At 42.0% G+C, this 25,325-nt stretch overlaps 1 protein-coding gene across 1 annotated transcript in view; it reads left to right on the top strand.

Moving 5' to 3' along the window:
- Window positions 1-4,978: 4,978 nt before the first annotated feature.
- LOC126335703 (uncharacterized) overlaps window positions 4,979-25,325 on the top strand; it is a 54,644-nt gene continuing 34,297 nt past the window's right edge. The window contains exons 1-3 of the mRNA XM_049999161.1: window positions 4,979-5,259; window positions 12,264-12,436; window positions 20,208-20,335. Coding sequence (XP_049855118.1) covers window positions 4,979-5,259; window positions 12,264-12,436; window positions 20,208-20,335 — 582 coding nt within the window. The remainder of the gene's footprint in view (window positions 5,260-12,263; window positions 12,437-20,207; window positions 20,336-25,325) is intronic.

The raw sequence follows: 25,325 nt of genomic DNA, 5'->3' as shown, positions 1-25,325 counted from the left end.
TCTATTAACTTCCGAATAATATTTCACTACGGGAAAAATGTAGCTCAGAGGCGCATCGTCACGATTAAAATCAGCAAATAGTGATATGCCGAACATACGCGATATGTGATATCGAATGAAATTTGTGACTAGGTTTTGGTAAGGACGATGCACCATGGATGGTGACCCATGAGAGATACGTTGTCACCGTTACTGTTAGTTTTATACTCCAATTAGATATCAAAAAATATTAATAGTAATCTTACATACGAAGTTATCTATAACGAAATGTTATCTGAAAAAGCCGCTTAAACATCCTGGCAAGTATTGATAAGATTTCCAAGCGGTACAAACACTGACAACTGGCTTTAAATAGTCAGAAATACAAAACTGTTCTCTTCGTAACTGGAAAGAGTGTACTCATTGAAGTACCTGGGTGTAAGAGTTTGTGGAGATGACATAGCCTCAGTTATAGGTGATGCAGTTGATAGACTGTAGAATGCTGCGAAAATGCATTCATTCATTATAAGAGCTTTAACCGTCACGGAATTCTAGGGAAATATTTGGGGTGCGCACCAAATAGGAGTAAGAGGGTTATGGAAGGTTTACAAAGAGGGTCACAATGATGGTCACAGACTGGTTTGAGTTTCAGATGTGCGTCCGTAGAAAGTTGTAGGAGTCAAACTGGCAGCAGATAGAGGCCAGCTCTCCTGTGACACCCTACAAAGTATCAAGAATCAGTGTTAGGTGAGGGGTCTGGGATTAAACAAGAATCACTGTAAATTTATCTGTACGTAAGTGAGTAAAGTAAGTAGCCTAAAACTGGCATGATGCGCGGTGAATTTCCTTCTGGGGGCTTGGGGCTCAGTACCCGGTATGGCTGCCTCAGTCAAAGCATCATGGCAGAGCAACCCATAGCAACTGACACAGGCCAGCAAGGTGCAGAGATTAGCAGCCTTACTGAAACTGGGTAAATCTAGAAACTCGGAACTGGGATGACTGTAGTTCATATGATTATCTGCACTAGATGCACCAAGAATGGGAGAGTGTTAGAGAAGCTGAAAGATGACTCGTTACAGCTCCTTGAGAATGCGTAATAATTTACAGTCAAGTATCAAAGGAAATCTAAGTATATATCCGATCTCAGAAAAATGAAGAGCATCCAATGACGCAACAACATTTTCAATGTCTTTGAAGCTACAGAAGTTAATATATCACATTGAATAAACATTTTAACAATGAACCTGTGAATTATCAACCTTTAAATGCCTCATGTGATTCCAACAAACGATATCTCAGATGACAGAATTACATGATAGCTATAGTCGCAGAAAGCCATTCATCTGTTCTTTATTTTACTTGTTGACTTACGACAGCTTTTATATGTTTTTTACTGCGCAAATGTTTATCAGAATACTATGTTCTCCACAATTACACAGCTGATGAATGAAGAATGAATACATCACATGTGGTCATACACGCATAGTTATTTAACGAATACTTTACTGTTCTGGTAGTAATTTTATGTAAACGTTGATTGAAAGTGTTATTAAGAATCTGCTAATTTGAAAGTGGTCAATCACATGCGTTAGTGGAGAACGTCATTGCAAAGATAACCAAAAGGCACTTGTGTCAAGAAGGCATAAATAATTGTATAAACAATATTTAATGACAGTTTGTTGGAATTTATCATGAGCGCACTTGTGCAAGAATGTTGGCTTATTTATTTATTTCAACCAACTAATACTTATATTTACTGTAAATCATCAGACTGCAGCCGACGGTGTTTGAAAGTTCTTTGTTTAAATATGGTTCTGATGTATTAGTCCAGTCTGGATAGAAGTCATCTAGAGTCAAATAATGTTTTTACAACTGTAATACGATGGTGGGGATGGCCTTCAGGCAATGGAAAAGCAGACAGTAGTGCAACACTACGGAAGTCAAGTGGAGGCTAGAACTTTTCAAATGATGAGCTCAAGTGAGCTATGTCGAACACTTTATGTCTAGTTCTTGAAGAAGTCAAGGCTCCCTGAGGTTACATGCATGATTCAGTTGTAAAGGTGATTCATTCTAGGCAGTGAACAGCTGCTACTATACTTTAACTTCTGAAGGGACTTTACATTTCAGGATGTCTAAATGTACTCTGTGTAGGACTCAGACATTTTCTCTTGTATTACAGAACCGAGGATAGACAGAGTATGAGTTACTAATCTTGGTATCGCTTGCGTCAATTTGTAATTCATCTGGTTAAACTCTTAACTGGTTTGAGCTGGTGAATATTTTGTGTATTGTGATTACGAATTGGACTCAGTCGTGCCATATCTTTGATGACTATTTAGTTTGGAGATTTTGCTACTATTCACGTAACACTCTCAACATGACTGTACTGCATTTAGTAAGAGTCCGTGTATTAACTAAATATCGTAGGATCAGTTTCCGTTTACTTGAGATGTCATTACTTGAACAAACATTATTGAACATAGCTCTGTCGTTAGTATCAATTACAGACTTTAGAATAGAATCCTTATATTAAGTTATTTATTTAACTTTTATTTTGCATTAATGTGTAGTTTATCAACACGAAATTCTAGGAGAGGGAGGAGGAGATTAGTCTTTAACGTCACGTCGACAACGATGTCATTAGAGACGGAGCACAAGCTTGGACTAGGGAAGGATATCGGCCGTGCCCTTTCAAAGGAACCATCCCGGCATTTACGTGAAGTGATCTAGAGAAATCACGGAAAACCTAAATAGGTATGGTCGGACGCGGGGCTTAACCGTCGTCCTCCTGATTGCGAGTCCAGTGTGCTAACAATTGCACCACCTCGCTCGGTCGAAATTATAGCCAATTCGTACCCTAACTGACTTCACGATCAGAGCTGTAGATTATTATTTGCCTTGAATTAACTGCAGGGCATAAAAGTAGATGTATGCGCTTTGACCCTATGAATACATCGACCTATTATTTCTAAATGGAATTATGTATAGCCGTAGTACCTGAAGAACGAATAACCACATTTAAAGAAGCAACTGATTTGCTCATATGGACTGCTGTTTAACGAGCGATTACACTCAGCAGTAACTGTCAGATACTGCCTCACCACCTAGATATCGCTGCCTTAGCGTCGATGACGACAATATTATAGTAATTAAAGCGTGCACAGGGTAATTTCAGATATCATTCTTCTTCTAAACAATACAAGAATTGAAGGGCAATAGGCCAAAGATCACTATTTCGTAGTATAGTGGAAATCTCCCTCTGTCAATCACTAGACAGTGGTTTCCGAACTACCGGTGTACAAGTACATTACAACTGCAGCACCACAAAGGACAGCAAGTAACGAAGTTTCACTTGATACTGCGTACACAGTACAGTAGCCAGGAAAGATGATATTTGTAGGTGACGGTGGGTATGAAGGGTGTAAAATTTAGTACATGTTTCCACCACCAAAGCCATCAAGAATGGCTCTAATCCAGTCAGGCATCAAGTCGAATCTTGGTCGAATTACACACACGGTCGCCGGCCGTTGTGGCCGAGCAGTTCTAGGCGCTTTTGCTACGGTCGCAGGTTCGAATACTGCCTCGGGCATGGATGTGTGTGATGTCCTTAGTTAGGTTTAAGTAGTTCTAAGTCTAGGGACTGATGACCTCAGATGTTGTCCCATAGTGCTCAGAGCCATTTGAACCATTTTGACACACACGGTCACATCATACCGTGCCCGAGGTGGGTAGACAGTAGTTGTCCTTTGGCAGTGTCGCTGCAACCAGTGACCAGATGTTGAGAGAAAGGACTATCAATGGGGAGAAATTTCAAGTCAGGGCAACAATCGAACACAGTCTCTGTCGAGTCAGGGCAGAACAGTAGGGACAACATGCGGTGTCGGATACTTTTATGGATTATCGAAGACAGGCAAGTCAGAAACGTCACAAGAGTATGAAATGTAAGGGCTGTTATCCGTGTTGTGTTATGTACCAAAAGATGGTTCAAATGACTCTGAGCACTATGGGACTTAACATCTGAGGTCATCAGTCCCCTAGTCTTAGAACTATTTAAACCTAACTAACCTAAGGACATCACACACATCCGTGTCCGAGGCAGGATTCGAACCAGCGACCGTAGCAGCAGCACGGTTCCGGACAGAAGCGCCTAGAACCGCTCGACCACAACGGCCGGCTGTACCAAATGAGTCCCGATACAATGACTCCAGGTGATGGGCTAGTTCGAAAATGGCGAATGCAACCTGGCACCGTTCACTTTGCTTGGAGTCTCGACTCACGGATGCATCCGTCGTGATGTAATCGGAATGAGCGCTCGTCTAAAAAGACGACCTAGTGTAAAATGTTGTCATTGTTCAGAACACTGACGGCGCAGCGCTCTCCACTTATACATCAGATTGACCCACAGCAGTGGCCACCGTGCTGACAATCAGATGAAATGCTAATTATATACTTACATGAATATCGTGTCTGTTCTTTCGGACATGTCCGAAAGAACAGACACCATATCCATATGAGTATATAGTTCTGGCAGTACCGGTCATGGTCTTCTCCTTCTGTTCTGATGCACACATATTCCCCGAACTCTTACGGGACTCGGTAATAATGTCTTCCACGAGTAATGAGTGTGTCGTGGTGGAACACTACGACTGTAGTGTGTGGACATACATGGTGAGAATGTGGGTCACGCAAGCGAGATATTCCCTGCAGTCGCACTATCCTTTGTGCCCTCGGTGTCTCCGATGGGTAGAGCGTCTGCCATGTAAGCAGGAGATCCCAGGTTCTAGTCACGGTCCCCGTCAGCACCTGAAGGTATTAATATATAATTCTAATTTCGAAATGCTAGTCGTTTGCTTGTGAAAGAGTGTAGCGCACCTGCTGCCGTGTTAACTTGCGTTGATTGCTGCTGACTTAGTGTTTCACTTTCAGTGGTTGCTAGTATTAATATAGACAGAAGTATTCAATGAAAGCTTGTGTGAATGGTCAGAGTGCAGAGTCCAAGATGACCGAACATCGTTTTGCAGCAGTCTACACGCTGACCGGGACGTGCGGAACCCTGGAGTCGCCGTCCGCCGTTGTGCCAGCCGTGGCCCACCTGACAGCCAGCATCTCGAGCTACAGACCGCCACCGCCACCGCCGCCGACAGGGCCAGGGGAGTGGGATGGGTGCGCCGGAGCCGTGACGGAGCTCCGACACCTCACGTGGAGCGAGTCCAGGGAACTCAAAAGGGAACTCGGTTGCCGGATCGCTGCTGACTGTATCGACTCCTGCCTTCTGCAGGGGTACGTACGCCACGCAATCCTCTTCTCCTACCCTTATATTTGTTCTGTATGCTATCACCCACTTCTCTAATTTTCTGAAATTAGCCATCTGTCAGTAAGCACACATTGTTCCGACCTCAGGACACATCATGCTAGTACCTTGTGACGCGTCTTCTTCCGTTCACTGGGGACACCGACCAGTTGACAAATGTGCCATGTGGCACACGTCTTACTCCACATATCGCTACAGTGGACAGTCAACGGTACGATGGTGATAGTCAAAGACTGAAACCAGCAAACCATCAATAAAACATTTCGTGACGGATTGCCTTACTATGAGTAAAATCGAATTTATACCCCTCTTTCCCAAGAATGTTATCAAAAATCAATGAAAGTACAATGTCATTTGCATTGAGAAAAGAATCACTTTAAGTTGATACCGAAATTAATTGCAAATAAGTTTAAAAGTGAACAAAAAACACCGCCGGTCGGGGTGGCCGAGCGTTTCTAGGCGCTACAGTCTAGAACCGCGTGACCGCTACGGTCGTAGGTTCGAATCCTGCATCGGACATTGAAGTGTGTAATGACTTTAGGTTAGTTAGGTTTAAGTAGTTCTAAGTCCTAGGGGACTAATGACCTCACAAGTTAAGTCCCATAGTGATCAGAGCCTTTTGAACCATTTGAACAAAAACCACTATCCATGGCTAAATTGATTATTATGCGAAATAAGTAACTGTAGTGTCAACACCCTGCACCATAAGACAGTACTGATGCTCCACTATACAAACCTCATTAAAACCTTGAACACTGCAGCAGTCAGCAACAGTAAAATTATGGAAACTATAGGAATCATACCGCCAACCAGTGGCACGTCAAAAGCTTACTCTTACTTTTACCTGGATTTACTGTTGTTAAATCTTATGGCTATACCTTAGCATTTATGAGGATAATTGCACTGTTGACTGAACCTTATGACTTGGTTTCTCCTTTCATACATCATGTAAGACGTGTTATTAGTTCTTTCAAGGAACAAAGGTTTATATCTGCTGAAACGTAGACTGAAACTTTTTTTACATATTACCAGTTAGCTGTACGATTCCCATTGTGTCCTTGCATCAATAAGTTGCAGTAAAACAGTCAGCTTCAAGCCAGGTTTAGCTTGAAGGATCACGCAGTGGCATCACGATATTACCACCTCTAGCATCCAAATTCTGTCAGTTCGGCGAGGAAGAGAGTGCCGCAAGTTTCATTACATACACAGTATCGATCTGAGGCCTCCCACTGACGATGAGATGCTGCAGAGCTACCAATCGGTGCGGTATGTCAGCTGCCGTGTCTCAGCTGCTGTTACAAATAGTACCAGATATTGTCTGCGGCACCCGGATCGGGTTATGTAATGGCCATCTCGTGCTACAGGATGCTTCAACGTTCGTAGAACCAGGAATGTATCCACGCAGCCCTGAGAACACGACTGTTGTCATCTTCTACAATGCTACTATCATCAGGAAGATATAGAAGATAGGGGGACACTTCGTCACCGACAGTGTTGAAATAATCGCGCTGGCTCAGATTAACATTAACCTTATAGAGATAATCCAAGTCATGGTAACAGAAACACTCCAAAAACACCAGAGAACTATCACTGGACTGAACTACATCCTCTACATGTTGCAGCTTATACGCCTCATCGGGCCGTTAGTCCAGTAGACCCGTTGAAAATTTCCGAAGAGGCGAAACTGCGACTCGCCTGACAACGTTACGTACCTCCACCCAGCCTCAGTCTGTCGCTGTGTTGTTTGACCCACTCAAGGCGCGCAGCTATGTGTGTCTCTGTGAGCGACTGTTTCCTCCTCGAAATGTCGAGACTGTGCAGCTGCCTTCGCGATGACTGCTTGGCAGCTGGTTCAGATGGTCATGCATTCCTTGGCAGCGGCAACTCGTGCCTGGTGTGAAAGCGATCGTTACTGCCGCGGGCCTCCAGATCCTGTCTGCTAGGATCCTTTTACGTGACTGTTCTTATGCTGTCTTACATCACTACGAGTAATACACTATTCTTTGTAGATACTTGGACAGTACACATTGATACGAAAACAAACCGTTTAACTTTACTCGTCGTGTGATCACAGACATGTCGAAAGGCAATAGTTCCTTTCTGGCATTCCTCAACGTCTCCACGTCGACCCATCTGACTCTGCTGACTTGGCACGAGCGACTGGCACGTACACACCGAGATCACCAGCTGAATGCAGCGGTGGAGGGTCACGGGACCGCCTGGTATCTATCGTGCACCAGTACACTTAGCACTTCAAAGCGACGCGTATGCTCAGTTAAGTGGACGACTGACAGTTTGTCTGATGAGCTTATTTCGTGCTTTCCAGACGATTTGGGGTTTGTAAACGGTAGACAAGAATGGTTACCATAAAGAGCAACATAACGGGACGTGGAACACCGTCGACGAACTGCTGTGCTGTAAGGAAGCCACGGAAGATAACCGAAGAAGTCCTGCCATGAAAACAAATGACACCCCAGACCATCACTCCAGGTTGTTAGGCCATATGGTGGGCGACATTCAGGTTGTATTCTATCGTCGTCTGGGACTTCGTCTAGGCATCTCATTAACTGGATTATAATTGTCTTGTGAGATGAGTCCCACTTCTAATTCAGCCCCAATGACCGGGAAAGACGAATCTGGGGATGACCTAAAGAGTGGTGGTTACGAACCTGGCTATCACCCGCTATAAGACCCAACAACCAGAATGATGGTCTTGGGTGCCATTCATTTCCATAGGAGGACCCCTTTAGTAGGCATCAGTGGAACCCACATAGCACAACGATACGTCTACGATATTCTATGCCTAGTCTTGTTGCCCTTGAAGGTAAGCCATACGGGCTTATGTTTCAGGAAGGTAATGCCCGCCGGCACACGGCGAGAGTTTCTCTTCATTTTCGACAAACCATACCTTGACCAAAAGGTCACCGTATCTCTTCCCAAGTATTCCCTGCTTCAAACAGAAACAGCATTAAAAAATAAGAAAAATCACTGATTTAGATCCATAATGTTTTAAATATATTGAGAAATCTGCTTTTGACGGACGTATTCCATTCCATCATTCGCTCGTCTTGCAGGGTGGAAGTAATAGCCAATACACTGGAAAGTAAAGAAAAGTGGAGAGGAAGGAGTTTGATGTTTTTTGGGAACAGGTCTTCGGAGCCTCATATTGGCTGTGCTTAGAAATCTACCTCTCTTCATCGGCGGTCTTAAGAATACCGTTAACGCCTATGGATACCGCCACCTCACATGCTACTACTGTTCATAGATCATCCTGACTTACTCTCGACGGAAGAAAATTCGTATCTGCTTCTGGTGCAGAGGTTTCTGAATTTATTTCCCGCGAAAGTACTCAGTTCATAAACTGGCTACAGATAACCACAGATATGAATCCATTGCTCATTGTCTAAAACGCAATGGGAAGCCTTTCAGCAGCCAGAAGAGACCCTTCCATTCTTCCTCCGCCAGCAGCATGCGTGGTAGCTAGAGTAACAAATGCTCCTAGTAACTAAACCGCTCATAAAAAGATTTGCACCAACCTCACATGATATAATGGTCTGAGCCGGTATCAAGGACCCAGAGACAGATGGCGTCCAGTAAACTCAGACGCGTAAATGAGTATGTAGCGAAATATGCTGAAAAATATGAATAGAGTGGTCCCCGTAAATGACCAACGAGTCCCGGGTGTCGGTCCTTGCAAAAAACATCACACATGCAGAGTTAAGAGAAGGTACATCTAACTACTATATAAAAAATCTTGGCCCAATGTTATCCCAGTCTACTACAATTACTATTTGTAAGCAACACGTGAAAAAGAAAGTAATAGTTACTTACCAACCCAATTTAAACAAATGTAAATCATAAGTAGATTAACTTGGCGAGGCTTGCAAGAAACAGTGAGGCAGAGTGACTGTCATCTTTGCCCCCCCCCCCCCCCCCCCCCATCACGTTCCCACATCTGAAATTTCTAGAAAAAGGCGTCTGATACTACCATTTACATGCATTAGGTCACCCAATAAGCTACCTTCCCGTCTTGCGAGAGACAGAAATTCTTACACCACATGCAATGGGACCCAACTGTGACACTACCGCCCCAGGAGGAAAGAGAAAATATTTAATTATAAACAGCCACCGAGCACCCCACGAAAAAGCAGAGATGAGCTGCTTACTTAATTGGTCAACTAGTCCCCAAATGACGCCAAATTTAATGAGCACTCTTACAAATGGAGACTCTCGCCAAAACCAAGTAAAACAGAGTTCACAGCGTTCCTTCTCAATAACAAAGAGGCACAGAGGCAGTTATATATGCTCTTCATGCTCTTAAGAGATCAAAGTTTCCCACAAATACTTCCTTAATTATCTAGGAGTCTCCCTCTGCCTTTCACTGTCATTTAAGGAGCACTATGCGAACCTGCCAAAGACTTTACGCTCTACAGCAAAACTACTGCACCACATTGCCATACTGCACGAAGCAACTGGCGAGAAAATGCAGATGAACAACGCAATGCTGCAATTTTACTTGGATATTCAACTGCTGAATATTGTGCTAAAGCATTGGAGAACAGCGCACATACAAATGAGACAGAAGGTGCATGTTGACTATTAATGTAATTATCACAACAGCTTCCACTCAGTGGTTGCCTGTTGTATCCAGTTTTGTCGCTACTAATATCACAATCAAGGACGCCGAGGTGCTAATTCTTAAGACAGACGACAAGGAATCGCACAATCCACCAACTGAGGAAGATTTCACAGTTTGATCTTCCTCTACATCTACATCTACATGGACACTCTACAAATCACATTTAAGTGCCTGGTAGAGGGTTCATCGTACCACCTTCACAATTCTCTATTATTCAAATCTCGTATAGCGCACGGAAAGAACGAACACCTGTATCTTTCCGTAAAAGCTCTGATCTCCCTATGTAGGTCAATGTCAACAAAATATTTTCGCATTTGGAGGAGAAAGTTAGTGATTCGAATTTCGTAAAAGGATTCCGTAGTAAGGAAAAACGCCTTCATCTTAATGATGTCCAGCCCAAATCCTGTGTAATTTCAGTGACACTCCCTCCCATATTTCACGATAGTACAAAATGCGCTTCCTTTCTTTGAACTTTTTCGATGTTCTCCGTCAATCCTACCTGGTAAGGATCCTACACCGCGTAGCAATATTCTAAGAGACAACGGACAAGCCTAGTGTATGTAGTTTCCATAGTACACAGGCTACATTTTCTAAGTGTCCTGCCAGTAAGACGCAGTCTTTTGTTAGCCTTCCCCACAATATTTTCTATGTGTTCCTTCCAATTCAAGTTGCTCGTAGTTGTAATACGTAGGTATTTAGTTGAATTTACGGCCTTTAGATTTGACTGATTTATCGTGTAACCGAAGTTTAACGGATTCCTTTTAGCACTCATATGGGTGACCTCACATTTTCCGTTATTTAAGGTCAACTGCCACTTTTCGCCCCATTCAGATATCTTTGCTAAATCGTTTTGCACTTTGTTTTGATCTTCTGCAGACTTTATTAGTTGATAAACGACAGCGTCATAAGCAAACAACCTAAGACGGCTGCTCAGATTGTCTCGCAGGTTGTTTATATAGATAATGAACAGCAAAGGACTTATAACACTACCTTGGGGAACGATAGAAATCACTTTTGTTTTGCTCGATGACTTCCCGTCAGTTAATACGAACCGTGACCTCTCTGACAGGAAATCACAAATCCAGTCACATAACTGAGAAAACACTCCGTAAGTACGCAATTTCACTACAGACCGCTTGTGTGGTACAGTGTGAAAAGCCCTCCGGAAATCCAGAAATACGTAATTAATCTGCTGTCCCTTGTCAGTAGCACTCAACATTTCATTCGAATAAAGAAGAAAGATGTTTTCTAAATCCATGTTGACTGTGTGTCAATATATTGTTTTCTTCGAGGAAATCCTTAATATGTAAGTCTGCAGGCTTTCGTGGCCGTTGTCACTGAAGTTAAAATCTTCTGGGTTATTAGGCTGCGTCATGTTTCTTCTAAAGTGTTCAACGTTTACTGTTCTAGCAGTAGTGGACACCAAAAGATCCCGAGAAATTCATAATGTTCGATCACAATATATATTCAAAATCCTGCAGCATATGGACGTTAATGATCTGGGCCTGTAAGTTAGTGGATTACTCCTACTACCTTTCTTTTATATTGGTGTGGCATGTGCAACTTTCCAGTTTGTCGGTACGGATATTTCGTCGAGTGAACGGTTGTATATGATTGTTAAGTATGGACCTACTGCATCAGCATACTCTGAAAAGAACTTAACTGGCATACAGTCTGGACCGGAAGACTTGCTTTTGTTAAGTGATTTAAGTTGGTTCACTACTCCGAGGATATCTACTTCTACGTTACTCATGTTGGCAGTTGTTCTTGATTCGAATTCTGGAATATTTACTTCGCCTTCTTTTGTGAAGGCATTTCGGAGGGCTGCGTTTAATAATTCTGCTTTGGCAGCATTGTCTTCGAAAGTATGTCCATTGCTGTCGCACAGAGATGGCATTGATTGTTTCTTGCCACTAACATACTTCACATACGTGGACCCAAGAAATGGGCTTGTAGAGGAAGTGCTGCCTGTGTCTATGGTGTCACGGAACAGACGGTGAGACATGTTGTGGGGGACTGTCCACTCTTTGTTTTTAGAGGTGGTCTGCGTGCGTGCCCTGTCATAGTTCTGGCTAAATATTTGTATGGGAATTCTTGTATTTCAACAGTTCATCAGAATATGTCAGCACACTCACACACCAGTCTTAATTTACGCCAGAATAGCTGTCTGACGTCTTGATTCATCTCTATAGAGCTGGTGTTCTCTATCAATGGGAAACGTGAAAGTTGGAGAGGGGGAAGCGGAGTTTAGTTTTCACTTTTCTATTCTACAAAATGCAGTCAAGTTTCAGAATATCGTTTGTTACATCAGCTGACTCCATTTTATTTTGGCAGGTCATACGACATGGAATGGAACATGACAGCGCTGCAAAGTTCTCATTTGAGGCACCCTATCCTGTCCCAGTCACTGTATGCTGTTCGCCGCATCACAAGAGCCATTCTCGCCAGAGGACAATGTGAGCAGTATCATCGACCTGATTTCTTGCGGAGGGATTTGAACAAAACTGGTGAGTATCTTGTTTGGAAGCACGTTATTATTAAATAAAGCGTAATCTGCTCATTAAGTTATTTTATAAAGAAAATCTCGTCTATGTTAAAGAATACATGTTAATGGGGTTGTGACAGAGCTGAAAACTGTGTTCTAATTAAAATACATAGAAATATAAACTTTAGAAGTAAGTAATAACCACATTGCAGAAAAGAAACAACATCTACTGACAACCGGTTACATCTAAAGAGGGAAGATCAGCAACTAGATCTCATATTTAATGGAAAGAAAAAGCACACATGCCAAACATCACCGACAGCTGTCGATCCCGGGTGGAGATTTGCGCCAGAATTCTGGCAGTACTCAGTCACGACCTTCTGAACACATAGATTTTCAACGCTCGTGTATCGGTGGTTTCTCAGTAGCTCCTGCCTACTGAGGCGACCCACAGCAGGAGCGTGAACTATCGTACCGTAAAGTAAGTAAGAGGTTAGTGTTTATAACGTCGGTGATCCAACAAGGGATAGTGTGACACTTCTATGAGTAGTATACAATGACGATCAAATTGCAACGTTTAAGAGCAAAAGATCTTTGTAGTTGTGACTGGAAAGCATCGTTGCGTGTGCCTATTCTACTTACTTTTACTCGAGGCAAACTAAAGTGTACGAGTGTTTCTTTGTGCTGTTATTTGTACCGTCCAATTTAGTTGGAGAAATCATAGAGAATTCTTGGTAAATGTAGAGAACAGTAGTTGAGTGACTTGGAATTTTGTTAATGAGTAGATCCCGATGACGATGATGATGCTACCCTTCCATCACAAACACTTTCTTCAAACAACTTCATTAGCACAATGGAGAAGAGATGTAAAATCAGGAATGGACTGATTAAGAAGCTTGCTTTAACGATGTGATATTGTCAGATTAGCGCTAAATGGAGGTATCGAAAGAATCCTATTTCACCCATACTTTAGCCGGCCGGAGTAGCCGAGCGTTTTTAAGCGCTACACTCTGGAACCGCGTGACCGCTACGGTCGCAGGTTCGAATCCTGCCTCGGGCATGGATGTTTGTGATGTCTTTAGGTTAGTTAGGTGTAAGTAGTTCTAAGTTCTAGGGAACTGATGATCTCAGAAGTTAGGTCCCATAGTGCTCAGAGCCATTTCACCCATACTTTACTTTCAAGGATTCTATCACATTTCTATTAATAACATCATTCTTAATTATATTATGTTTAATCATCCCTTACCACTTTACTCCTATCCATTAGACACTGAAGAACCAAAGAAACTGGTACACCTGCCTAACAACGTGTAGGGCCCCTACGAGTACGCAGAAGTGCCGCAACACGACGTGGCATGGATTCGATTAATGTCTGAAGTAGTGCTCGAGGGAACTGACACAATGAATCCTGCACGGCTGTCCATGAACCCGTAAGAGTATGAAGAGGTGGAGACGCCTTCTGAACAGCACGTCGCAAGTAATCCCAGATATGCTCAATAATGTTAATGTCTGGCGAGTTTGGTAACCATCGGAAGTGTTTAAGCTCAGAAGAGTATTCCTCGAGCCACTCTGTAACAATTCTGGACGTGCGAGGAGTCACATTGTCCTGCTGGAATTGCCCTAGTCAGTCGGACTGCACAATGGACATTAATGGATGCAGGTGATCAGACAGAATGCTTAAGTGCATGTCACACCTCAGAGTCGTATCTAAACGTATCAGGGGTCCCATATCACGCCAACTACACACGCCCAACACCATTACAGGGCCTCCACCAGCTTGAACAATCCGCCGCTGACATGCAAAATCCATGGATTTATGATGTTGTCTCCATACCAGTACACGTTCATCTGCTCGATACAATTGGAATTGAGACTCGTCCGAAGAGGCAACAAGTTCCCAATTTCAACAGTCCAATGTCTGTGTTGATTTCAACAGTCCAATGTCTGTGTTGTGCCCAGACGAGGCATAAAGGATGGTGTAGTGCACTCATCAAGGATACACGAATGGGCCTTCGACTCTGAAAGCCCATATCGATGATGTTTTGTTGAATGGTTCGCACGCTGGCACTTCTTGGTGGTACAGCATTGACATCTGCAGCAATATGCGTAAATTTGGCACTTCTGCCACGTTGAACGATTCTCTTCAGCCGTCGTTGGCCCCGATCTTGCAGGATATTTGTTTCCGGAGCAGCGATGTCGGGGATTTGATTTTTATCGGATTCATGATATTCATGGTAGACTCGTGAAATGGTCGTACGGGAAAATCATTGTACCCAGTGTTAGATAGAAACTCAGATGCCAGTTCAATAGCAATGAAGAGTGGACTGAAGTTTAAGAGAATGGTCTGGAAGTACAAATGCAGACAGAAGTGGGACCCTGGAGTGCTGAGCAGTCACGAAGTGCATCTGAATTTGTCTTAGGCTGTAGGTAGTACCTTAATGAATACGACAGTAGGCAGTTCAGTTGAACAGGAATCGACACATGTGGAAAGAGTATCACAGGAATTGGACAAACAAAAACAGAAGTAAATATGTAACGACAAAGAAACTTAGGAAACAGAAGAAAACGATTCAGTTGATCGACAAAAGTGGAAGGTACATGTTCACAGCAATATAAGTCACTTAGGAAGACAGTAACTAGGAGGAGATGGGAAACAAAAGTGAAATGGCTGCTGGAAAAATCTGAAGAGAGAGAATAAGACATGGTCGTCGGAAGGACTGGTACGACGTACAGAACACTCAAAACATCATTTGTTGGAGTTGAAATTAAATGTCGAATGACGAGAGCCTCCAGTCGGGTAGACCGCTCGCCTGGTGCCAGTCTTTCGATTTGACGACACTTCGGCGACTTTCTCGTCGATGGGGATGAAATGATGATGATTAGGACAACACAACACCCAGTCCCTGAGCAGAGAAAATCTCCGACCCAGCCGGGAATCGAACCCGGGCCTTTAGTATTGATAGTGTGTCGCGCTGACCACTCAGCTACCGGGGGCGGACATTTGTTGGAGTTAATAGTGAGGGACTCAACATTAAGTGTACGACGGGAATTCCAATGTGAAATGTGTAGGAGAGTTCGGATGGATGGAAAGAAAGAGTAAACTGAAGCCATCTACGAGGGGTAGGACTAGTCTGACGAGTTGACATAAGAAGAAACGGGAATGGGAATGAATGGAGGACACTGGAGCTCTCGTATTAGAAGGCGGAGGGATAGGTAATATACCTTTGCAACATCCGAAACCATTGGGGGAAATGCCAACGAATAACTACTCAATTTGGCATGTAGAATATACGAGACTGGTGATTTACTATCAGGCACAATCCTGAAGACAGCAAGAGCGGATGTACGCAAGATCTATCGCACAATCAGTATAACAGCTCCTGTATAAAGTCTGTCGGCAAGAACAGTATGTATAGAGGAGTGTAAAAGGAATCAGAGGATATGATAAATATCTGTCAGACGGATAATGGCAAGAGAGAGGGACTTGTGAGGTTGCGGTGGAAAAATTGGGCACCTTTATAGGACTTGTCGACCTAGGATGAGCATCAGAAAATGTAAAATTGTGCAAGATGTTCGAAATAGGGAGAAAGGTAAGCAAAAGAGGGGTAATGTACAATAGGTACAAGAACCAAGAGGGAAAAATAAGAATGCAAGGCCAAGAACAAACTACTGTCCCATTATATGCGAATGCGTTAAGTATGTTCCATTCTTCGCCGATTCTGTTTAGAAACTCCTCATTTTTTTGTCTTATCAGTCCATCTAATTTTCAACATTCTTGTGTGGCACCACATCTCAAACACTTCGATTTTCTTCTGTTCTGATTTTTCCTCGGTCCATGAGTAACTTTCATACAATCCTTTGCTCCATATTTACATCTCAGTTATTCGTCCTCAAATTAAGACAGACGTTTAATATTAACTGACTTCTTGTGGCCACAAATGGCTTCTTTGAAAGTTCTAGTCTAGTTTTTATGTCTTCTTCAATATGCCCATTATGAGTTATTTTGCTCCACAAAGCAGAATTCCTTCCGTTCTTCCAGACCCTACAATTTTCTATTTAAATATATCACTAACCTCATTTTTGCTACTCATCATTAATTTCATCTTTCTTTGGTTCAGATTTACTTCACAGAACGTGCTCATTAAACAGGTTATTCTATTCAACAGATGCTACAGTTATTTCTCACTTCCACTGAGAACAGCAATATATCAGCTATTCTTATCATGTACAGCCTTTCAACGTGCATTTTAATTCCCTTCTGAATCTGTCTTTCAATTCCGTCATTGCTCCTTCGATGTATAGACTGAATCGCCGGGACGATTGCATGCATATGTAACACCTTTTCTACTCCGAGCTACTTGTTCTTGGTCTTTTTTTATCCTCTTGGTTAATGTACATAATGCATATTGCCTTTCTTTCGATAGAGGTAACACCCATTTTCCTGAGAATTTCGAACATCTTGCACCATTTTATATTGTCGTACGATTTTTATATATCTTCAAATCCTACAAACGTGTCTTGATTTTCCTTAAGTCTCGCTTTAATTATCAATAGCAATCTTAGTAGTCCTTCTGTGGTGCCTTTACCTTTGCTAAAACCAAACTGATCGTCATCTAGCATTTAATCTACATCTACATCTACATCTACATGGCTACTCTGCAATTCACATTTAAGTGCTTGGCAGAGGGTTCATCGAACCACAATCATACTATCTCTCTACTATTCCACTCCCGAACAGCGAGCGGGAAAAACGAACACCTAAACCTTTCTGTTCGGGCTCTGATTTCTCTTATTTTATTTTGAAGATCATTCCTACCTATGTAGGTTGGGCTCAACAAAATATTTTCGCATTCGGAAGAGAAAGTTGGTGACTGAAATTTCGTAAGAAGGTCTCGCCGCGACGAAAAACGTCTATGCTGTAATGACTTCCATCCCAACTCGCTTACCATATCTGCCACCCTCTCTCCCCTATAACGCGATAATACAAAACGAGCTGCCCTTTTTTGCACCCTTTCGATGTCCTCCGTCAATCCCACCTGGTAAGGATCCCACACCGCGCAGCAATATTCTAACAGAGGACGAACGAGTGTAGTGTAAGCTGTCTCTTTAGTGGACTTGTTGCATCTGCTAAGTGTCCTGCCAATGAAACGCAACCTTTGGCTCGCCTTCCCGACAATATTATCTATGTGGTCCTTCCAACTGAAGTATATATTCCGCAATCATCTTTTCCTCTTAGCTTAAGTTCTCACATTAAGTTGTGTGTGTGTGTGTGTGTGTGTGTGTGTGTGTGTGTCAGCAACTTGAATGTGAGAAACCTTAATCTAACTGCACGAATGTTCTTGCCCTTGCAACCATTAGAACTGTGTGGATGATGTTTTCCTGCGATTCTGACTGTATATCTCGAGATCCATAGATTTTACAAACCATCTAGAATAATAGTTTTGTTTCCGTATCTCTCGACAATTTTCGGAATTCCGAAAGATTGTTCCGTAGGCCTTCCACATGATTTGATCCCAAGTCTTCGTAAGCTCTGTTTGACTCCATGAGCTGGAGAGGCACTCATCTTAAGGATCGCTGCTTCCCACGATCTCTCACCACTTCGTATGGGAACAAAACAGTTTCGACCTGACCGCTACAGACAAAAGCGACACCCGGCGCTGAATACCACAGAACGCCACTCAGTGTCCCAGCTGACTCTGGTTGTACTTTGTGCTGCCTGTGGTAAGGTGTCAATGGTAAACAATACGAGGCAACTACAGATTTTAACCCAGCTTCTGTGAACCTGTTTCTAATGGTTAGTGATCTTCTCACCATGCGATTGTCTTGACCCCAACTCGTCGGTACACGTTCTGCAATCATTGCCCTGCAGCCGAATGTCTGTGTAATCCGTCGGTATGATGCTCTCAGGTCCCTTAAGCCAAAGATGCGACCTTTTACAAAGTCAGAAGGATGCCCATAAACTGCACATGCACGTCCTTTGAACATTTTCTTCTGTGATCTGCCCTTAAATAATTCCAGTGCCGTTAGAAACACATGGTAGCCACCATATTCTCACACCATTCTTCATCTGTATATACGCTTATTTTAGCTTGCATAAGGGTAAAATTCGAAAAACATCGCACAGACGTCAAAAAGGGCAGAATAATTTTTTAAAAGACATCACAGTTGCCAGTGAGTTTAAAAATTATTTTTTCGACTGCAGTTTCGATCTTCTGCCAAATACCAAGGGGCATATTACAAAAACTGGAAAATATAGGACAGATGGCATTTATAAAATGACGCTATCATACCATCCATATTGCATACTACAAAGACGCTAAAAATAGCACATGACTTACATTGTGGCTCTGTAGACGTCAAAATTTACCAATCGTCTGATATGTATATATCTCATTGACGTATCTGTATGGTGCGTTTTCTAGCTTTGTGAACGAGGTGAGGATCGTGAAAATGACATAAAGTACATTTACTGTTATCAGTGTTAACATTATTAATGTGAATTTCATTAAATCACTGTTCATGTACACTTTTTTCATGACAACTGGCCGGTGGGAGTAATATTCACAAGTATTTTTTCTTTGCCCTCGTTAGCAACTGTACGTCCCACAGTACAAGTTTTATAGCCAAGTATCTTAATATCGTGTTTACATTCGTTAACAGAATTTTGGCATTTTGTTTTATGACATAATCATATTATATAAGGGCATAAATAAGAAATTTATTTCTTATGATATGGCGTAGCATTACATATGGTGCATGTCCTCAAAGACTTGCAATAACCTGGATACTCATAAAAACATGGCACTAATAATCGCATTAATCGTTTTCCATGTGTATAGGTGGTAGCATATTAACTACACAAAGGCAGAAATCCCATCGCACATGAACTCATCCAAAACACAAATTACAATAAATAAAAAGCTAATCATAGTAAATTGAGATAAAAATATGTGATCGCATACTTCCCACAAATTACAGAACATTACGTGCACTATCATCTAATTGTAAAATATACTATTAATATGTAAGGTAGTGTGCCTGTACATCTGTAGTCATACATTCCCATGGTCCTTAGAATGTTTAGCTGGAGAAGGGCTATTTCAGCTGCACAAGTAAAACTTGTGCTACAATATTTTCTTGAGTTACCTATGTTAAAATAAAAGCATTCTAAATATAACAGTGTGGGGCAATGCTCAGGATTCTTCCTCACTTTCATATAAAACAATACAACGTACTGGAAACATCATAAGGACTACTCATCTTATGAAACCAGCGTACACACGATTCTGTACGAATATTTCTATCCTATGCTTGTCACTAAGTCAAACTAAAATAGGCAAACTACGTATCCTCGTGTAAGTTACCTTCTATCATGAAACTCACTGCAGATTATCTAAAAATGTCCTATTTGTTAAATCTGCCTGATTGTTGAGCAAGTCGTGTGGGTGATTTTTGAAATAGTTGTATATTTTAATGTCTTTGATACTTCTCCTCTTAGGCAATGTAAAAAGAAAGTTCGTGGCTGAATCTACGTTGGGTTATGGTACTCCACTCACACTGTATGATGTAATCTTTAAATGTGTCACTGGAGTATGACCTTTTTGACGTTTGGTCAAGGTATCCATATGGTAACTCCTACGAATACTGACCGTGTATATTGATCTAGTCCCAAAAAGTAAATTCTACTTACATAAGCTCTGTGAGCTGGTGAAGGAAGAAAGTGAAAGACGTGCTTCTACAGAAATCTGACCTACTGGATTGTTCACTAGTGTGTCGTCTCACTTCTTGTCCAGAATTACGAGACCTGGAGGTGGTTTACCGAGAACGTCTCTCCAACTACTGGCGAGACTACGCGCAGCTGGTTTCGTTTGGTGTGGCGCACGTCTCACAGCTATTGGTTCCCCTCGCATTCGAACATATGGTAAGTGATGTTTTTTCCTACTCTTATAAGATATGTTATACCCACCAGTAGCAAGAAAATTACACACACCGCCTAGTCAGTACTCGGAGTCTGTTTCCTAGTTTATCTGGTTCACACTGTAACTCTCTTTGGTTCTCCAGCTCTGATGTTAAATCTCTGCAAGAGCTCTGAACCCACCTTTATTACGGTGAGCCTTGTGTGGTTGTGACTCAGAAAGCCTAAACACGGAATAGTTAAGTATAGGGTAGAAAATCGTCTCTATCTTTCTTTTTTCCTGTTTTCTCTCAAGTATGGTAAAATTTACGTCAGATTCTACTTTATAAATCTAAGCCAGTTAGTTATATCTTTAATGGAGACTGACCTACATTCTATGTCTGACATTTAGAGACGCCATCTGCATATTTCCTTATTTCGGGATGTGTGTTCATAATGGAAGGAGGAAAGGAGTGGGTCTGAGTTTACATAACCAGCGAACTGCAATATTTAGTTAGGTAGAACATAAATACTTGTACGCACTGACATAGTCAATGTAATAAGAATAAATCGCCACGGTTCAACATCAGGTGACGTGAAAATCGCCGGCCGGAGTGGCTGTGCGGTTCTAGGCGCTTCAGTCTGGAGCCGCGTGACCGCTACGGTCGCAGGTTCGAATCCTGCCTCGGGCATGGATGTGTGTGATGTCCTTAGGTTAGTTAGGTTTAATTAGTTCTAAGTTCTAGGCGACTGAAGACCTCAGAAGTTAAGTCGCATAGTGCTCAGAGCCATTTGAACCATTTTAACATGAAAATCAAAGCATTTGCAGACGAGGTGATGATTTGGGAAGACCATGAGCGCAAATTGAAAGAACATTATTTATTAATCTACAAACGCTAGAACATGCTATATCTTTCTCATTCCCACTGATACAATTCATAAATCAAAGTCCATTTATTCCAGAGAAGGCAAAGTTCGATGATGTTGGTTCAGTACTAATCTCTAAGTACCACTAGGTCATCCGTAATTTATGTCACCTGCCGATATCCTGAGTAACAACTGGAATATATATATATATATATATATATATATATATATATATATATATATATATATATACAGGGTAGCCCATCTGAAGATTCTGGATGAGATTATCTCGAAAACTATACTTCGGGTAAAAATTGTGAGTAAGACAAGTTCGTAAGCGCAAAAGGGGCTCATCCTTGGTGAGGTGGGGGGGGTCAACTTTTAAATATTAAACGTAAACCCCAATTTTTTATTGGTAATTCGGATTCTCCATAAAAATGTAATCAAGTTTTGCCTGAAACACTTTTTTAAACCATTCACAGATGGCGCTGAAATCGGGAATCATTAAGATTGGGGAAAAACTCCGATTTATTTAGAATGATCCGAGAAGGACGCATCAAATCGATACAAAATGTGCACCAGTTCTTTCATTACGCCAAATCAAGCTATTTTTCACAAAATGTATTTTACTCACCACAGTTTTTGATGGAGGGAGGCGGAGTGGTATAGAAATCTCGTTAGGGCACTCTTCACAACTGCATTACTCACCCGACTGTGGCGCTTCCGTGGCAAAACTGCTAACTATGGCTCTGTATAAAGGTCGGTGCAATGCGATCAGACGTCACTTCAGTTTCAGATTGTGAACCATAAACACCAACTGACGAAAGTAAATTATTTTTTAGCGTAACATGGCTCACTATCTTGCTACAGAGATTGTTGGTATGACGTTAATTTTAGATGAATGCCATAACAATTACGCTGCAGCTGCGCAATTGTATGCGGATAGTTTCCCAAACAGACGACATTCAGGCGAAAACATTATTCGAAATTGCACTAAGTGAGCTCGAAATAGATACATGCACCGCCCACTTCGTCATCGCGAATACAATGAAAATGACGCTCGTACCTTTACCGTTCTCGCCTGCGTTCAAATGGATCCCGAAATTAGTAGTCGTGCGATTCAGAGACAAACCGGAATACCGAAATGAACCGTTTTGAGGATTTTGAAGGCACATAAATATAACGTGTATCATATCACACTGACACAGGCATTAGCGCAGAAAATATCCAAATACGCGTGCATTTCTATCAATGGGCCCTGGAAATGATAGGAGGTGACAATATTTTTTTTTAGAAACGTTATGTTAACCGCGGAAGCCATATTCAGAAACAATGGGAATTAAATCGTCATGATTCTTATTAATGGTCCCCTGTCAATCCACACTGGCACAGACCAGTTGACAATCAACACAAATGGTCGTTAATGGTCTGGTGTGGAATTTTAAACTGTTACTTGATAGGACCGTGCTTTTCTGACCGAAATGTTAATGGGGAATCTTATTTACAACTTCTCTGCGATGATCTGTTGGAGCTGGAGGAAGATATTGATTTAGAAACTACGCAGCTCCCCATTATGCTAAAAACGTGCGAAACGTTTTAAACATAAGGTACCCTGGTCGGTGGCTAGGACGCGGCGGACCAGTTCAGTGGCCTCCACGTTCACCAGACCTAACATCTCCTGATTTTTTCTTGTGGGGTTATTTAAAAACTATTGTTTATGAAAGACAGCCCACAACCCGAAATTATATGGGGCAAGAAAGTGTGCAGCCGTACCACGGGATGTGCTGCTCAAAACTGTGGACAGCTTTGGCAGACGAATGACTTTATGCATTGAACCAAATGGGGATAAATTTGAACAGTTTCTTCATGGCTAGTTCGATTAAACAAACAGCCCAAACTGTGAGAGGTAAGGAGACTCAAACTAGAGAAGCACCCCAAGGGAACATCACACTACTACGTCCATATCGTTGTTCCTGGGTAACTCTAGAAGTAGGATACAGTATATTTTGTACAAAAATAGCTTACTTTGGCGTAACGAAAGGATTGGTGCACATTTTTTATCGATTTCATGAGTCTTTCTCGGACAATTCTAAATAAATTACAGTTCTCCCCTAATTTTACTTTTTTCTCGATTTGAGGTTCATCTATCAATGGTTTTAAGAAATCTTTCAGACAGAACTTGGTTACTTTTTTTATGGAGAATCCGAATCTGCAAACCAAATGGGAATTTCCATTTAAGATTTAAAAGTTTCCCCCTCCCCACCCAAGGGGGCGGGGGCTGAAGGTCACGTGTGGTATCATTTGATGTCACCCTTTGTGCTTACGAACTTGTCTTACCCACTATTTTTACCCGATCTATAGCTTTCGAGATAATCTCATCAGAAATTTCAGGTGGACCACCCTGTATATATACAAGCTAATTATATACGAGCAGAAAATGTAATTATAAGACCATATATATATATATATATATATATATATATATATATATATATATATATATATATATGTTGTTGTGGTCTTCAGTCCTGAGACTGGTTTGATGCAGCTCCCCATGCTACTATATCCTGTGCAAGCTTCATCTCCCAGTACCTACTGCAACCTACATCCTTCTGAATCTGCTTAGTGTAGTCATCTCTTGGTCTCCGTCTACGATTTTTACCCTCCACGCTGCCCTCCAATACGAAATTGGTGATCCCTTGAAGCCTCAGAATATATATATATATATATATATATATATATATATATATATATATATATATTTCCAACACAGCTGATACTTGTGACCTGACACCAGCGATGGACCCATGTGCTCACCACTACGAGCAATATGCGTGTGACTCGACGAAGCCCCAGCCACCACAGCCGAAAAATTCGGGTAACAATAATGAAACACTGAAGTTCTGACCCGCCAGCTATCGCGTGCTATGTCAACGAGTGTCTGTGTTACAGGCAGTGTGGTATTTCCAGTCACAAGCAGAATATTTAATGAATATGTCAGAACTAATGAAATTTTGTGCCAGACTAACCTGAAACTGGATCCTGCTTTCTGAGATCATTGATCTTATTCGTTAGGGTTTCTGCGCGTGTCTCCCGGCCTAACTCAATCCTTTATCGAGTCTGAAGTTTCCACCTATGATCTATGAAAACTACTAGCAGAGACTTTAACACAAACGCTAAAAAAAACTAGGTGGTCTTAACACATAGAACGTCCACTGGGCATTGTGCCAGCCTGACATCTAGCACTTAGATGAAAAGAAAAATGACGGAACGTAATCAGCGTATTTGTATAACTTATTGTGGAGCATGCAGCAGTGGTCCGCCCCTAAAGTGCCGCGTGGGGGTCATCTTGACTCTTTTTGAAGAGGATTGGGGGTTTCCTGTTTCAGTGAACTGTCAAGGTTGTGGATAGATTAAATCATTTTTTAACAAATGTTAAGGATGTTTGCTGGATGGTAATATGAAAGATTGATGGTTGCAGGTCCTCCCCCATGGTATGGTGTATTCATTACGTTGCTTGTTCATTGTGTTGCTGGTTCAGTATTTAAGACAGGTTTCTACTATAATCATAGCATGTCATCCCATCTTGATTTCATTACCATCACCCATATATTTCATATCAACAAAAGCAGTTTACTTGATTTGCTTCCATTGTTTTGTAGTCTGTGTTCCTCGCAGCTTACAAGAATATTTTAAAACACGACTTCTTTACTACCTTTGAGCTGCAGCTTAGGCTTCGTTGACCGTAGACTGGACATGTTTAGGAAGAGTCATTATGTAAAACCAACGTTTTAGAGATAGTTTTGATTTAAAAACACTCATTGGTTTTAAAATGGAACTTAACGTTTTCAGATTTCGGATTTGTGTCGAGATCCGGTTAACCGACCAGCCTGTGGATGGTTTTTGGGCGGTTTTCCATCTGCCTCGGCAAATGCGGGCTGGTTCCCCTTATTCCGCCTCAGCTACACTATGTCGGCGATTGCTGCGCAAACAAATTCTACACGCAAACATAGGGGTTACACTCGTCTGGTGTGAGACGTTCCCTGGGGGGTCCACCGGGTGCCGAACCGCAAAATAACCGTGGGTTCGGTGTGGGGCGGCGGAGGGGTGAAGTGGACTGCGGTAGTCGTCGTGGGGTTGTGGACCACTG

Source organism: Schistocerca gregaria, chromosome 2 (assembly GCF_023897955.1).
Source record: "Schistocerca gregaria isolate iqSchGreg1 chromosome 2, iqSchGreg1.2, whole genome shotgun sequence".
In the NCBI taxonomy this organism is placed as follows: Eukaryota; Metazoa; Arthropoda; class Insecta; order Orthoptera; family Acrididae; genus Schistocerca; species Schistocerca gregaria.
The sequence above is the reverse complement of the archived record's forward strand: the minus strand, read 5'-3'. Positions and strand labels throughout refer to the sequence as shown.